This window comes from Strigops habroptila, chromosome 2 (assembly GCF_004027225.2).
Source record: "Strigops habroptila isolate Jane chromosome 2, bStrHab1.2.pri, whole genome shotgun sequence".
Classification (NCBI taxonomy): domain Eukaryota; kingdom Metazoa; phylum Chordata; class Aves; order Psittaciformes; family Psittacidae; genus Strigops; species Strigops habroptila.
In genome coordinates, this window is record NC_044278.2 from 11,751,952 (window position 1) to 11,767,868 (window position 15,917).

The 15,917-nt window shown below is 41.8% G+C and overlaps 1 protein-coding gene across 3 annotated transcripts; it reads left to right on the top strand.

The window, feature by feature from the left end:
- Nucleotides 1-108: 108 nt before the first annotated feature.
- Nucleotides 109-14,958, top strand: METTL16 (methyltransferase like 16). 3 transcript variants are annotated; one of them, XM_030472007.1, is made up of 10 exons: nucleotides 131-346; nucleotides 453-652; nucleotides 3,488-3,628; nucleotides 4,797-4,912; nucleotides 5,650-5,792; nucleotides 8,554-8,623; nucleotides 11,457-11,546; nucleotides 12,528-12,701; nucleotides 12,795-13,434; nucleotides 14,362-14,958. In XM_030472007.1, exons 1-9 carry the CDS (start codon nucleotides 219-221, stop codon nucleotides 13,410-13,412), a joined length of 1,680 nt encoding a protein of 559 aa, XP_030327867.1. In that variant the 5' UTR covers nucleotides 131-218; the 3' UTR covers nucleotides 13,413-13,434; nucleotides 14,362-14,958. The 3 variants fall into 3 exon arrangements, with proteins under 3 accessions (XP_030327868.1, XP_030327867.1, XP_030327866.1); XM_030472008.1 differs by having other exon boundaries at nucleotides 109-291; nucleotides 12,795-14,958; XM_030472006.1 differs by having other exon boundaries at nucleotides 12,795-14,958.
- Nucleotides 14,959-15,917: the final 959 nt, after the last annotated feature.

Genomic DNA, 15,917 nt, shown 5'->3' on the forward strand with positions numbered 1-15,917 from the left:
TTCTCTATTCTGCCTATCGCGCCTCGCCGCTCCCCCGCCGGCGCGGTACGCTATGGTCTGACCGGGGCGGTGCCCGGCTCCGTCCGCCCCCCGCCGCCTGCCGCGCCTTGGTACGCCCCAGGGTACCGCGGTGCGCGCCGGGACGTGGGTCGGTCGGCCCGCCTGTGCTGGCGGAGGCTGTTACCCCGCTCCGCTCCGGTTCCCCTCTCGCCGCCGCCATGGCCCTCAACAAGTCGATGCACGCACGCAACCGGTACAAGGACAAGCCGCCCGACTTCGCCTACCTGGCGGGCAAGTACCCCGAGTTCCAGCAGCATGTGCAGACCACCCTCACCGGCAGGGTGAGGTACGGCCCGCGCGGCGGCGGCGGGGGTAGGCCGGGCCGGGCCGGGCCGTGTGTGGCGAGCGGGAGGGCGCTGGCTCCGCTTTAAGCGCTGGTTTGTACCTTGCAGCCTGAATTTCAAGGACCCCGAGGCAGTGAGAGCGCTGACGTGCACCCTCCTGAAGGAGGATTTTGGGCTTACGATTGACATCCCCGTGGAAAGGCTTATTCCGACCGTTCCCTTGAGGCTGAACTACATCCACTGGGTGGAGGATCTCATCGGTCACCAAGATGCTGGCGAGCGAGTGGTCAGGCGAGGCATTGACATAGGTACTTGGAAAACACTGTTTCGTGTGCTGTTTGCTGTCAGTGAAACTAGCTGGTGAGGTTTGTAACACATCTATAGGTAAACGTGAGTTTTGAGAGACAAAATGAGCTGAGCTGTGTTTGCCATGGAGAGATGGGCAGTCTGAGTGCATTGGTATGTCATTTGGTTTCTTGGTGGGCAGCGTTTCTCTGCACAAACCCAAGAACGGCCATAGCAGGCAGCTGTTCGGCTTTTTGTGGCCTTGAACTCTCTTGAGCGTAGCTTTGTGCGGTACCCAAAAATGATGCTGCCACTAACACAGGCAAAAATGTCACTTCAGAGAAATTAAAACAAAATGGCAATTCTTCTCAGTCTTCTAACTAGTGAATTATGTTAGCCATTATTAACTTTGCTTTTGGATTTCTGCATGAGAGAGTTTGTGAGTTGCATAGCAGTGTTTTCTGATGTTCTTTTAATAATGTTTTTCTGTGGTTTCAGTTGTATTTGACAGATGAATGATCTGTCTTTATAAACTTTTTTTTTTTTTCCCTAGTGCAGCTATTTTTATGAGTTAAATTAGAAAAGGGGCTTAGTTAGAAACGAGGGCAAATACTAGCAAAGCTGTGTTTTGGTTGTAGATGGTCAAAGATTTTCTGTTTATTGTTGAGAACAAAATATTTTTTAAACTGGACTGAGCATCCACAGATGGATGATGGTGCTGTTTATTCAGTTTCAGTATCTGGATTATTGAATCATAGAATCAGCGAGGTTGAAAAAGACCTTTAAGATCATGCAGTCCAAGCATTCCCCAGCTCTGCCAAGGCCACCAGTAACCCATGTCACTGAGGGCCTCGTCTACGTGGTGTATGAACACTTCCAGGGACGGTGACTCCAGCACTGCCCTGGGCAGCCTGTTCCGATGCCTGAGCACCCTTTGGGGAAGGAATTGTTCCTGATATCCAGCCTAAACCTCCCCTGGTGCAGCTTGAGGCCATTTCCTCTTGTCCTGTCACTTGTTCCTTGGGAGCAGAGACCAGCCACCAGATCTCCTATAGCCACCTCCTACTGGGTCATATCTGGACAGTCTGGATAAAGCAGCAGATTAATGTGAACAGTTATTCAGTGGAGATGTGCATTTATAAGATATATGCTTATGCACAGATTTTGGTTTTCATTAGAAAAAAATAATGGCAAGCTCTGTAGCAGGTAGAAACTGTATTTCACATACAGATAATAAAACTGGCAATTGGAGTCCAAATTTTGGGTGATTCTGTATGAATTATTTAAAAAGCACCTGTGATGGTACGTTTGGATTTAGTTCACATCCTTTATTTTTGTTGATAGACTCTTCCTTTAGGATTTCAGAGGTTTGTTTTTGAAGATTGTTTTCTGCTGAAGTAAACTCATAATGAAATTGAGAGAAGCTGGAATTTCCTTTCTAACTCATGTTTTAATGGTTGACATTAAAACTTTGAAGTTACTGACGTCCTCAAAGCTAGTTACTGTTTTCTTGGTGTTTGCTAGTATGACTTACTCTTTTTGTAATGGAATTTTTGATCTCCTGAAATGTACTCACTTGTACTTTTAGCTGGATTTGTGATGGATACAAACTTTGTATCATCACATGGTGTGTGCATAGTTGCTTTTCTTTCATAACTTTTAAACTTGTTAGCCAGCTTCTATACATTTGATAGTAGGTTTCATTTTTGAAAACAATTACTATGAACTTCATCATGGGTAGAAGAGACAGATCCTTTAAGTCCTCCAAATATTGCAAAATTTTCAGTTTGAGTCTGCAATGAGTGTTGATGTTCCAACTCCTGGAAAGCAGTAAGTCATCCAAGAGGGATGTTGCAGGAGTGCTGCAAATAGCCACATGCTTTTGTATACTGGCAGACTTTGTTAGTTATGCTTCAGTAAGTCAGTAGAACAGTAGGCTCATGATACATCTCTGAACTCCAGGTCTGTGGTGGTGAGATACCTTTCTCTTTTCTTGTATCTCTTTAATCCTAAGTTTGACTGTCATTGGTAACATGATCACCTAGATATGCCATAATCATGAGGAGGAATTATTTTGTGCTATTGTGTCTTCTTGTTTGTTACCAAATTTTTATCTGTTGTGTCTATCTTTTTAGATCTTTAGATCTTAACTGGCACTTCTGTTTCTTTGACTATTCTGGGCATTAGGGAAAGACAGTCTGAGGGTGGTGAGGCACTGGAACAGGCTGCCCAGAGAAGTGGTAAACGCTCCATTCCTGGCAGTGCTCAAGGCCAGGTCGGACGGTGCCTTGGGTGACATGGTCTAGTGTGAGGCGTCCCTGCCCATGGCAGGGGGTTGGAACTGGATGATCTTAAGGTCATTTCCAACCCAAACCATTCTGTGATTCTATGGAACAGAAATGTTTGTAGGGTTTCTTTGGTTGTGGGTTTAGGTTTTTTTTGGGGTTGCTGTAAGCATTGAAGAAATTTATTTGTGGCAGATAATAGAAAAATGCAGAACAAAAATGTATACGTGGTTGATAGGTTCTTTTTTTTTCCCCAGTAAAACCAGAATATATTTGGCTTTAGCTATAGAAATTAATCACTGTCATATAGGAAAAAAAAAAAATTTGATAATTTACTAGAAAATTTATTGCAGATTATTAAATTCTTTATTTTATTAAAAGTGTGTATTTGACAATGCTGTATTTCAAATCAAGAAAATAAAGTTCATTAAAGAACTGAGTAGCAGATTATCATTAATCAGCATTTTTCTTAAAATCAGTTCTTTTTGTTGTAAAAAGTACATACTTAACAGCCACACTGTGTATAACAGCAGAGACTCGTTTTGCCTTTCTCATGCCTTTTCACTTCTGCAGGGACAGGGGCATCTTGCATATACCCACTGCTAGGAGCAACTTTGAATGGCTGGTATTTTCTTGCGACAGAAGTGGATGATATGTGCTTCAATTATGCCAAGAAGAATGTGGAACAGAATAACCTGTCTGATCTTATAAAAGGTACGAGGTAATAACATATTTAGTAGCACCGGGTGGTCCGTCCATCAAATTTATGTCTCTCCAGTTTAGAGACAAGGATGTCGTGCGGGATGGTGTTACAAGGGAAGCAGGAGAACAGATATGCAGAGATAAAGCATCGCATTTCCATGTCAGTAACTTTAAATGTGAATAACTTCATATAGGGAGAAATGCTAAGTGTTTAATTTAGAAATTTAAGATTAGAAATCAGTGAACAATGTGTTAATGTGTTTTTAAAATGAACTATCCTTCTATTCTTATAGGATTTAAAACTTGTTTATCTCTTGTGTATAGATTTCTGTACTCTGAAATGCTTGTGACTTACAGAACTGCAGCTTTGAAGTTAGTGGGTGTTCTAGGTATTATTCTTGCTACATATCACCTGAACACCTTAGTGATAGCCTGCTACCCTAGTGACTTTGTTTTCTTAGGAGCATGATAAACATAGGAAATGTTAGACAGAGAGGCATGCCTTCTGCCTCTATTCTGAGTATCTTCATTCCATGTGCATTATCTGTGAGTTGCAGGACTGGTAAAGTCTGCAAGAAGTCCTGCTTCTAATAATCTTTACGCATGCTTTAACTGGACTTCATCCATATTTAAATTCCTGCTCCTTGGGCTGGAGTTCCTGTGGTCTTCAGCAGATATGTTACACGACCACAGTTTCCAAGGGAATGATACAGCCTTTGGGGAAAGGCAGTGGAGATCTGCGTGGGATGTTTGCCTTCATCCTTGTGACGGGGAATAAATAATAAGTTGGTGAACCCTAGTAAGCAGAATGTTTTCCAGAAAGGAACTCTCATCTTTTTCTTTTGTTGTGATTCTAATCAGTTGTTTAAGACTACAGTGTTAATTTTTGGTGTGTTTGTAGTTGCATCAGAGAACTCAGTATAACTCAAGCAGTTCCGAATGTTTTAAACAGACTGGTGTAGTTCTGCTACCGTATATAAACACACGAGTTGTTTATATGCTAATCCTCGACCTGAAGTCTCTTTTTGCATGTTGAGATTTGTTACAGTTTTTGGTAGAAAGCATTGTTTAGAAAGTACGGCTTTTATACAATGTATTGTTTCAAGATACACTGAAATGCGAATGGCATGCTAGATAAAATGTGAGGTTCCTTACTGACCAAATTCCTGTTTTCTATTAGTGGTTAAGGTACCACAGAAGACTCTTCTAATGGATGCACTGAAAGAAGAATCTGAGATCATTTACGATTTCTGCATGTGCAACCCCCCCTTTTTTGCCAACCAGCTGGAAGCAAAGGTAAGCTGACAACCTAAATGTTGCATATACTCAGTGGTCAGTGAGTGGGAGGGTAGCGCCAATTTAACCTCTTCTCTTGGGGATGGTTGAGTGGAAAATCCCAAATCATTATGACATAGCATTTAAGTTTTCTTTTTGCCTACGCACTGGCCCCAGAGGAGTTTTGAAAAAGTGGAGGATGACCTGTAGAATTCTTTCACAGGTTCTTGCTGTCTTAGAGCATTAGTTTGGAAAATAGCTGTTACATCCAAAATCAGCTGCCTGCTGCATACCTGTGGTACAGAGGAATTAGCTTCTGGCGTTGTGTCTGTCTGTGCTTTTGTTTCCTTAGTGATCTCAGCAATATCATGCATGTCAGAACAGTTCCTTCAATACCCACTGAATGCAGTCAGAAATGTAACTGTATAACATAGGGCAGAAAAGATTTAAGTGTTGAAATTAAACACTATAGATTGTGTAGATGCATGTAACTAGCATGTCTTATATGTATTTGAACAATGTATTTCATATTAGCAGGATAGTGATGTGTGACAAGTAACTTGCCTAGGTTTGAGATTGTAGGGAATTCACTCAGTTATGCTTATTTTGAATGTATTTGTCTATTATCCATGGTTCTGATAGCGTGGGGAGGGTAACTAGAGGTGCTTGCTACCCATTAAAGATTGAGGCAGGAAGCAGTGTACAAAGCAGCCTAACATTTCATTAAATGTTCACCTCCAATGTTCTTTTTTATCCAGGGAGTGAATTCTCGAAATCCACGGCGTCCTCCTCCCAGCTCTGTGAATACAGGAGGGATCACAGAAATCATGGCTGAGGGGGGAGAACTAGAATTTGTCAAAAGAATTATTCACGATAGTCTACAGCTTAAAAAGAGGTTACGGTAAGGGCTTTGTTCCAGTTAAAAAACACCCAAACAACCCCCTTTTATCATTTGTACATGATTTCTGCCAAAGAAACAGATATTTTAAGTATGAATGTAGCTGTGGTCTGGTGGTATCTGATTTGTTTAATGATACATACACATCAGGAATTAGTCTCAGTTTATATAAGGTTAGTTGTTCTTGAGGATGAAAAGTTACAACTTGTCATTGGAGGTATTTAAAGGCAGAAGGCAAAAAAAGCCCTGTACAAGTGACACCTGTAGCATGCAGCTGAACGAGCACACATACTTGCTGAAGACAGTCAAGTGAATTCGTAAGGTCTTCTGGGTTGGGGGAGGATTTATGACATTGCCTGTTCATTATCTAAAAGTTGCTGTCTTTTTGTGGCTGAACGTTGGTAATTTGCAGCTAAAGGACACTACTGAATGCTGTCTTGGATGAACATAAGCTGCAGGAAAAAACAGTGAGACTTTCTTTTGAACAAGATGAACAGATGGCACATCCTCAGTTTTCTGACTATCAGACTTTCGCTCCCCCAGTGCTGTGCATTATCATTCTGTCTCTTCTGGAAGATTACTTTTGGTTATTTGTCTTTGTTTTAATATCCTTCTAAATTACAGCTACTAAATTTTTTGTGTGTGCGTTACCACAGCTTCATCAGTGCCCTAAGCAGAGGAAACACAGCCTGCTTTTTGTACATTGAAGAAGTGTTTTGCTTTTGGTTTGTTCAGACCCTGCTAGGCTGAGCATTGCATTACAACCTCATCTTCATCTGTCTAATACCGAATTTTTTCTTTAGAATGCTTGTTTTCTAGTAATGGGCCTGGAAAAATTCAGACTATATTCAGTTTTGGGAAAGAACAAGACAAAGCAAAACTGCATTGGGCTCTGTTAGAAATGCTTCTGTCTTGTGTTTTGAAAACGGTTGAGAAGGTTTGCAGAGGCTTCACTTTTGCAAACCTCGAAATGTGGGGCTTTTTTGGGCCTTTTTTTTTTTTTCTTGCATTATAGTCTTCCTTTCTTTGTCACCCCCAAATCTTACAAAATATAAAAGTGGGATAGATAGTATGGCAGAGTGATAAAATAGAGATTTTGATGTTCAGAAATGGTTCTCTAAGGTAGGGGCAGAGGATGCATCTGTGATGACTTCTTGAAAGGCAATAGCAACATGGTTTCTGGTTCCACATGTTGTGCGTAGATCCAGGGGAAACTTGCTTTTGATAAGTTGCCATTTGATGACCTTGAAAGGAGTAGCAAATATAGTAGGGAACTGAGTGATGTTACTTTCAAGGCAAGAAGTCTTTGCCTTGAAAAGGTGAGGTGGAATTATGAGGAATGCATCATTCCTGTATTGCTCCCCTTGGCAACACCACTCCTCCAGGAAAGAGGAGGGTATCTCTTGGTCTGATAAATTGATAGCATAAAGCATAGAACATATCTCAGATGTTAAATACGTATCATAGTTAGGGAAAATAAGAATCTGTTACAGAAAGAACAGTTTACTTAAAATACTGTTTCCTATTTTGCTAAAGATAAGGTTTGGCAACTCCACCAAAGGGCAGTGTAATGAACTGTTGTAAATAGAGATTCCCTTGAGCCAGGACGTGTTCTTGACTTATTTACCCCCATCCCCACTTCAGCTAGGAGTCACAGATTCAGGATGTTGTCATTTTGGGAAAGATGTGTGTTTTTATTTTGCCAGAAATCTCGGGTTTCATGTAAGTATTGCTGCACGAAATTCTACCTGTTGCATTATGAAGGAAGCAAATTTAAATAATTGTCCCGTAACACCGCTGATAATACTTTAGTTTACAATATATTTAATTTGTATATGCGAGCAATTAAAGTGCTTGTCTTCAGCTTAAATGCATATTCTTGAGAAAAGTGTCCTTTGATAACTGGGAACTTTTTAACATCAAATTTATGAATAAGCTTTTTGAATCCAGTCGTCAAAGAAGTATGGAAGAGGGGATTGTTGAGCTCGAATAGTGATTGAGGTGAAGAATAGAGGTGTAATGTTTAGAGATACTGAAGATGTGGAGCTGGGTGGAAGGATAAGATTCACCAGAAGGGAAAATAAATGTCTTTCCTTTTTTCCCTGTTTGTGTTTCCTCATGAGGTATGGGTTAGGTGATGGAATCGTGCATAACAAGTTGGAAATGAGCAGAAGTGGTAGTCAGGTGCTTCTGAGGCACAAATGCTTGTCAATAGTTGAATATTGCTTTTTATTCTGATTCATTCTCCAAAGAAAGTGGAGAAATTGAAACAAATTATTGAAAAGGGTAACATCTTCCACATAACTGAAGTCACTCTTTGAAACAAGATTCTTGGTTGTTTAGGTGCTGTTTCAATAATAGTCTTAATGTATGTCATAGAGTCACAGAATGGTTTGAGTTGGAAAGGACCTTAAGAACATCTAATTCCAACCCCCTGCCATGGGCAGGGACACCTCACACTAGGCTCTGTCACCCAAGGCTCTGTCCAGCCTGGCCTTGAACACTGCCAGGTGTGCCAGGCATGGAGCATTTATTTCCTAAAACCTTGAAGAGATTCCCCTGTTCAGTTTGTTTTTAAGCCTCTGTTCCAATATGTGTTGTACCATGTCCTAGTTGCTGTGTTTACGAGTGTGATTTTTGTTGTTGTTGTTTTGTTTTTTAACTCTCCTACTGTTCTTGCAGGTTTCTGAAGCAAGTAGTTCTTTCTGGCAATTGCCACTTTCAGTTGTCTGTGTAAAACACTTTGTTAATGTGTTCTTTGCAGATGGTACAGTTGCATGTTGGGGAAGAAATGCAGTTTAGCACCATTGAAGGAGGAACTTCGAATCCAGGGGGTGAGTTTGTTGTGTAGTCCTGTATATGTTCTATAGAATATATACTATGTTCCAGCGCAGGTGGATAATTATTATTGAATTATTTTACTGAGGTTTTTATTTGCAAGAAGAAACTGTGATTCCTTGTTAGGGAAACACTCAAAGTGGCTGAGATTTAATTATTGTAGATTCAAAGCTGATAGATAAGTAGTACATATTGTCTGCAGATTTATGTCTTTATCACATGTAGGAGCATGTCTTCGTTGTGCTACAACGTACAGGGATCCTGCTTTAAAATAACTTTAGCAGGGCTGTTGTTAACAACCACAAAAATATAATCTAGCTCTTTTTCCTCTTAGCTAACATGAAATTAGCAATTTGCTTGATAAAAGAAATGGTAACATCATTCAAGAGGCAGCATTGGGGTTTTTGTGTTCAATTCTGGCACCAAGTAAAATTGAAACTTGTGCTACTGTTCTCATGCGAGAAGGCTGCGTAAGCACTTCTTAATGGCTTCTGGAGGAAGTGTAGTCTTCCCTAGTTTCCATACAAAGAAAATGATTGAGAGAGCTATTCTTGTGTGTGGTGGAGGGGAGAAGGAAAGAGAATGCCTGGTGAAATCGGTTCCCTGAAGGATGAACTGCAGGCCAGAGGGAGTCCGTAAACTCAATGCAAAAAACAGATGCTGAGCTAGGCACAAAATTTCAAGTATCTGACATTTTTCCCTATCCTTGAACTGTAGCACCTCAGTCTTAGTAAAGGAAATATGTGCCTTGTAACCAAGCACATGCTGTGTTGTGGCTGAGATTACGATACAGCATGAATGTTCCAGAAAATCTATTCATTGTTCAAACTGTCTTGACATTTGCTGTATGTATTGGAAATTCTGATAGGATTAGGAATCGAAAGGTGGGAAAAGTTCTAGCACAAAGGCACCTTTCCCTCTCTCTTTTTTGAAGGCACTTCTGAAAAGTAGTATACTGGATTTTTTTCTTTTTTATATTTTCCCCTCTCTCTGTGCAGACCTGAGGCTTATGCTCTGGAGCTGGTGATAATTCAGAGTGAGGTGGTGTTGTGGTTTGAGCCCAGCCGGTAACTCAGCACCACACAGCTGCACACTCACTCCCCCTCTTCTTCCCTCCCTCCCGCTCCCAGAGGGATGGGGAGGAGAATGGAAAGAATGTAAATCCTATGGGTTGAGGTAAGAACAGTCCGGTAACTAAGGTATAATACAAAACTACTATTACTACCACCAATAATAGTAATGATAAAGGAAATAACAAGGGGAGAGAATATAAAACTAAAAGGGGAAGGGGAAAAAAACCAATAAACCCGAGTGATGCCCAATACAATTGCTCAGCACCCGCTGACCGATACCCAGCCTGACCTGAGCAATGATCTGGGCCTTTGGGTAACTCGCCCCAGTTTATATACTGAGCATGATGTGCTGTGCTATGGAATACCCCTTTGGCTAGTTTGGGTCAGGTGTCCTGTCTCTGCTCCCTCCTGGCTTTTCGTGCCCCTCCTCACTGGCAGAGTGTGAGACTGAAAAGTCCTTGGTCAGGGTAACCATTACTGAGCAACAACTAAAACATCAATGTGTTGCCAGCGTTGTTCTCAGACTAAAGCCAAAACACAGCACTGCACCAGCTACTGGGAAGGAGAAAAATAACTGTTACAGATGAAGCCAGGACAATATCCCAGTGTGGTTCCCACCACACTTTTTGTAATGTGCATCACTTGTGTTTATTGTTGGGGTTTTTTTTCCCCTTCCCTTTTTAGTTTCATATTCTTTCCCCTTGTCATTTCCCTTATCATTGCTATTATTGGTGGTAGTAGTAGTAGTTTTGTATTATACCTTAGTTACTGGGCTGTTCTTATCTCAATCCGTGGGGTTTACATTCTTTCCATTCTCCTCCCCATCCCTCCAGGAGCAGGGGGTGGGAAAAAGTAGGGGAGTGAGCGAGCGGCTGCGTGGTTCTGAGTTACTGGCTGTGTTAAACCACAACAGGTGGGATGGTTGATATTTATCCTTGCTAGTATCTAGCACATTCTCCATACCATACATAAATGCCTTACAGCATCCATGTATGGAATGACTAAACAACACTTAACATCTGAGTTACGTGTTCAAAGGCAGTGTAAGTTCAGACTTGACTTTTTGGGGCAAATATAGAGAATTGTCTCTGGGCACATTTCTTCTACCTGCAGACAGGTGAGTGGTTTGGTTTCCCAGCCTTTAATTGCCTTTGTTCTGTGTTCCTTTGCTACAGCAATGGGTTCAATATTCACATGTGGAAGAAGAGCAGGTTCTGAATGAGGAGAAGGGATGTGCTTTTTGCAGAATCAGAATGCAGATTGTGTTGTGTGTTGCTGAACATGAAGCTTTGAAAGGCTACCAGGCATGGTAGAGCAGGGATGGGTAATCCTGGGCAGTGGTACCAGACTTGGCACTGGCCAGCTTCAAGTGGCCCTGACATAGAATCAGAGAATGGTTTGGATTGGAAAGGACCTTAAGATCATCCAGTTCCAACCCCCCTGCCATGGGCAGGGATGCCTCACACTAGACCATGTCACCCAAGGCTCTGTCCAGCCTGGCCTTGGACACTGCCAGGGATGGAGCATTTACGACTTCTTTGGGCAGCCTGTGCCAGCGCCTCACCACCCTCACAGTAAAGAGCTTCTTCCTTATATCTAACCTGACATCCATGAGCCATGTCAGAAAGAATGTCCGTTTCTGTCATGAGAAAATGACTCTATGCTAACTTTGTAATTTTAAAAAATTTGAAAACGTGCAGGAAACCAGTGTTGTTTGTGAATATGAAATGAAGTTTCGTATTGCTGCTTTGCACAGGTTCCTAAAGTTACTCATACTGAATTCTGTCAAGGACGCACCATGAGATGGGCACTGGCGTGGAGTTTCTATGATGATGTGCAAGTACCTGTAAGTAGCTTAATTCTGGTTTGTTTGTCATTGTCTCTGCCACTTATTTGAGGAAGGGCCTAATGAGCTAGGACCACTGTGAAACAAATTGTCCTTCTTCAGAACACCGGATGTGCAGTGGGATTTCTTAACTGGTCACCAGTCTGTTAGCAGTTGTTAGATGTGATTCAGGAATAACCTATGTTTAGGAAGGTAAAAGAAGCCTGTGTAGGAACTTCCTTTGGGTTTCAGTGAAAGTAAGGATCACTTGTAACATACTTCAAATAGCAAGTTAGTAGTATTAAAAATATGCGAAGTATGGGACCAGATTTGAGTTTTGAGCTTCCCTCTGAGAACTTGGTTTTAATTTACTGTATAGATTCTGTACCAACTAGACTTGAACATGCCTAGCTCAGACTTGCTTATGAGAATGTAAGTGGAGCTTGTTTACCTTACATAGTGTGAGCCAGTTGCTTTTCTGGATCCATATGTACATATACTTGAAGATAGGTATAGACAATAACCAGCCTTATAGAAGATGCAAGTAAACCTTCAGTGAACTTGGATCAACACGTGGATATTAGCACTATTCCTGAGAGTAACCACACTTTTTCAGCTCACAGAGAATAGTTTGAAGGAACCAATGAAACTTTTTGGCTAACGTCTGAAGATAAACTCCCTGTCCATCAGGCTAGTGTAAGGTGCATGATCCTGTTAGCTGTTTTTATTCTCCTGTTAGCTGTTTTTAATCTAAAACTCTTTGGAGTGAAGTGAAACACAGGCCATGTCAATGACTGTTTAGTGACTTACATTTTACTCTTCATAGAATCTTAGAATCAACCAGGTTGGAAAAGACCTTTAAGATCATTGAGTCCAACCATTACCCCAGGACTGCCAAGGCCACCACTAAAACATATCACTCTTAATCCCATGTCTTCTGAGCACAGAAGTCCTCCCACTAATACTGCATAGCTTTGTAATTTGTTTTCTTTCTTCTTCTAGTCACCTCCCTCTAAAAGAAGAAAATTAGAAAAACCACGAAAACCAATTACATTTATGGTTTTGGCTTCTACAGTCAAAGAGTTATCCATCAAAGCTGCAGCTATGAGTTGGGATGCTGTAGAAGCCATTGCTGTGGTTAGAGCCTGGGTAGAGAAGATTCTCACTGATCTGAAGGTACAGTATTAACTATTATATGTTAAAACAACATCCTGCTTGAAAGCATACCTGTGAGAGGACAGTACGAAGTTCTCCTGTTTTCTGCAATAGGTTCAGCACAAACGTGTTCCCTGTGGAAAAGATGAAGTTAGCCTGTTTGTGACTGCCATTGAAAACTCCTGGATTCATTTGAGGAGAAAGAAACGAGAGAGAGTAAGGCAATTACGAGAACTTCCTCGAGCTTCTGAAGATGTTCTGCAAGCAATGGAAGAGGAAAAAACCAGCCAGAAGAGTGAGAGCAACAATTCAGGCTGTGAAAACCCCAAGACTGAAGACTCTGAAATGAGGTTTGTAGCACCTGATGAGGAAGTCCAGTTGACCACAGGTGATGAGCTACCGGAAGAGTCTGCTGCCAAAGAAGAACATTGTGAGCATGTGAAGGAGGAGGAGACAGAAGCAAAGCAGGGAGAAACATCACTTGGCAAAGGTTCCAGTAACGCAAAGGAGGAATCTTGCTCTTCAGAGGAATCTAGCAATCTGACAGTTGAAAAGGAACAAAGTCCCAAAGAAACTAGCAGATGTTTTCTCTTTAAGTGCTTAATGAATGTCAAGAAAGAAGGAAATGATGTATTAGTAGAAATGCATTGGGTTGAAGGGCAGAACAGAGACTTGATGAACCAGCTGTGCACATACTTACGGAACCAAATTCTTCGACTGGTTGCTAGTTAGCCCTTTTTCCTACTTTGGGAAAGTAAGTCAATCCTCAAATTTTGTAAGCTATTTTTAATGGATTAAAAGTTTCAGAAGTTTCGGTTAGCAAAACCTGGCTTTCCCCCTTAAAAATAATATTAAAACGGAGATAGAAGTCCCTTTAATATTTTAAATAGCTTTGTCAAAGCTGCGCTCTATTGGACATGAGGTCATGGGGAAGTAATAGATTTTGTGCTGCGATTGTAAAACTACATGTTGAAGTGAAATATGTCTGTTTTGAGTATTTCAGATAGCAACAGTGCTTATTCTGGTATTTTTTCTGGTATAATAGACTTATATATTGTTATTAAGTAGAAATCTTTACTGAAATATTTTCTTCAGTATTTTTTCAATAATGAAGCAGGAAATGGTTAGTCTGCTGTGGGAATTGTTTTCTGTGGTGAGGAGTCTTCAACACAGGTTTTATGTATGCCTCTCTTCCCTTTGATGCATTTAACCTTTGGTCTGCAGAGCTGGATACATCCTCCAAGGGTCAATTCATTAAAATAATCACTTCAGAAGAAACACGTGTTGTGCCTTTATGGTGCTTGGACTTTGAAACACAGAAGAGGCTACTGTTAGCATCTGATTTTGTAAACTTTGTTTTAACAACAAAATAAGCTTTTTTGAGCTGCTTGCTTTAAAGAGGTTTTAACTATGTTGGCTGTTCCATTAGACCATTCCTTACACTAATTCAAATAGAATTGTCTGAAATGACAGCAGTGTTCTTAAAGGGTGTTGCTTCCATTTCGTCTTCTAAGAGATTGCTTTAATGACAGGGATGAGAGTACATGCTCATATTCATGGGCCAGAAATTCCTTATGCAGGACAGAGATGGGTACAGAAGCTTTAGGCTGTTGTGGAGGCAGACAGCTGGAAAGAAGGCTGCTGCTTGCACACCTGACTCCCTGCTCCTTTTTACCACCAGCTGTTTTCCCAGTGTTCCTGGGCCAGTGACCGGTTCCTGTGAGCAGAGAGGATGAGGGGCATGGCTCTTGGGTGCCTCAGAGAGGGTGTGTGCGTTTGAGACGATGTGCACTGGCAGTGCTTCACATGAAGTCGGCCTCCTGAGCTGTGATCCGTTTCTCTGTAGAGATGTACAGAACATGGAGAGAAAGTTCTCTCTAAAGAAGTTCTTCCCTGTGAGGGTGCTGAGGCGCTGGCACAGGGTGCCCAGAGAAGCTGTGGCTGCCCCATCCCTGGCAGTGTTCAAGGTTGGACACAGGGGCTTGGAGCAACCTGCTCTAGTGGAAGGTGTCCCTGCCTGTGGCAGGGGGTTGGAGCTGGATGAGCTTTAAGGTCCCTTCAACCCAAACCAGTCTGGGATTCTATGAAAGTTTTTCTGAGAAAGTGGAATGTGCGTGTGTTAACCCACAATAAAAGATGCGCTGCTGGTGGACAGAAGGAAATGCTGCATATGTTCATGCCACTGGAACCACTTTGTTCACCCATAGCTGTCAATGTTTCTGGAAAGATTAATATGTTGTCTTAAGTTGAAATTAAAAGCAACTTGGAAAAGCCTTCATTTTCCCCCTCGAGTGTTAATCATTATGTATCATGCTTCCTAGTACTTTTGCAGGTGATGATGGACAAAGACTTGCATTTTTGGGTATTGTAGAGTTTTCACATAACTGCTTCTGATACTAATGTCATGGGGGAGAGGTAAAACTAGTCCTACTCTTTTGGAATCCAAAGAGGTTACTTTGGCTAGCTGAGCCATTAAAAACAGAAAGCAAGGCTGTTTGTCCTTTGTGCTATTTCATCTTTATCATTTCAGTCGATCTTCCTGCAAGGTCGAATAAGCCCTACAAGGTAAGCCTGTATGCTTTTGGCAAGATTGTTTGGTTAAAACAGACTTCATTACCTTGCTTCATTAATTACCTCTGTCTTTTATCTGTGTGATAACATAACTTACATTCCTGAGTGTTGCTTGAACAAAGCCAGGTATTTTATACAAAGAAAACCAGTCACCTGCGGTCTGGATAACTGTTTTAGAAGTTCAGACATTGTCTTGACATTTCATTTAAAACAAATACTATAGTGATTGGTACAGTGTCCCATTACAGGGGTGATGGGTTCAAACTGAAACAGGGGAAGTTCAGGTTAGATATAAGGAAGAAGTTTTTTACTGTGAGGATGGTGAGGCGCTGGCGCAGGGTGCCCAGAGAAGTGGTAAATGCTCCACCCCTGGCAGTGTTCAAGGCCAGGCTGGACAGAGCCTTGGGTGACATGGTCTGGTGTGAGGCATCCCTGCCCATGGCAGGGGGTTGGAACCGGATGATCTTAAGGTCGTTTCCAACCCAAACCATTCTATGAAATGCATTGACAAAGGTAAGTGTGGCCGTTAGGGAGCTAATCCGGCGTTGGGAAAGAGGAGCAATTAACCCCTGTGAGTGGTGTATGACTGCAGAAGCAGCAATCCTGCCGCAGGAGCTGTGGGTTACAGGGGCGTGCCGGGCGGTGGGTACCCAGCTGCCTGCGGGA

What these genes read in the sequence shown, in the direction of transcription:
- METTL16 (XM_030472006.1), top strand. Translation starts at nt 219, where the DNA reads ATGGCCCTCAACAAGTCGATGCACGCACGCAACCGGTACAAGGACAAG. An exon ending in CAGCTTAAAAAGAGGTTACG is followed by an intron (nt 5,793 to 8,553) that starts GTAAGGGCTTTG and finishes TGTTCTTTGCAG; the next exon opens with ATGGTACAGTTGCATGTTGG. An exon ending in AGGAACTTCGAATCCAGGGG is followed by an intron (nt 8,624 to 11,456) that starts GTGAGTTTGTTG and finishes TGCTTTGCACAG; the next exon opens with GTTCCTAAAGTTACTCATAC.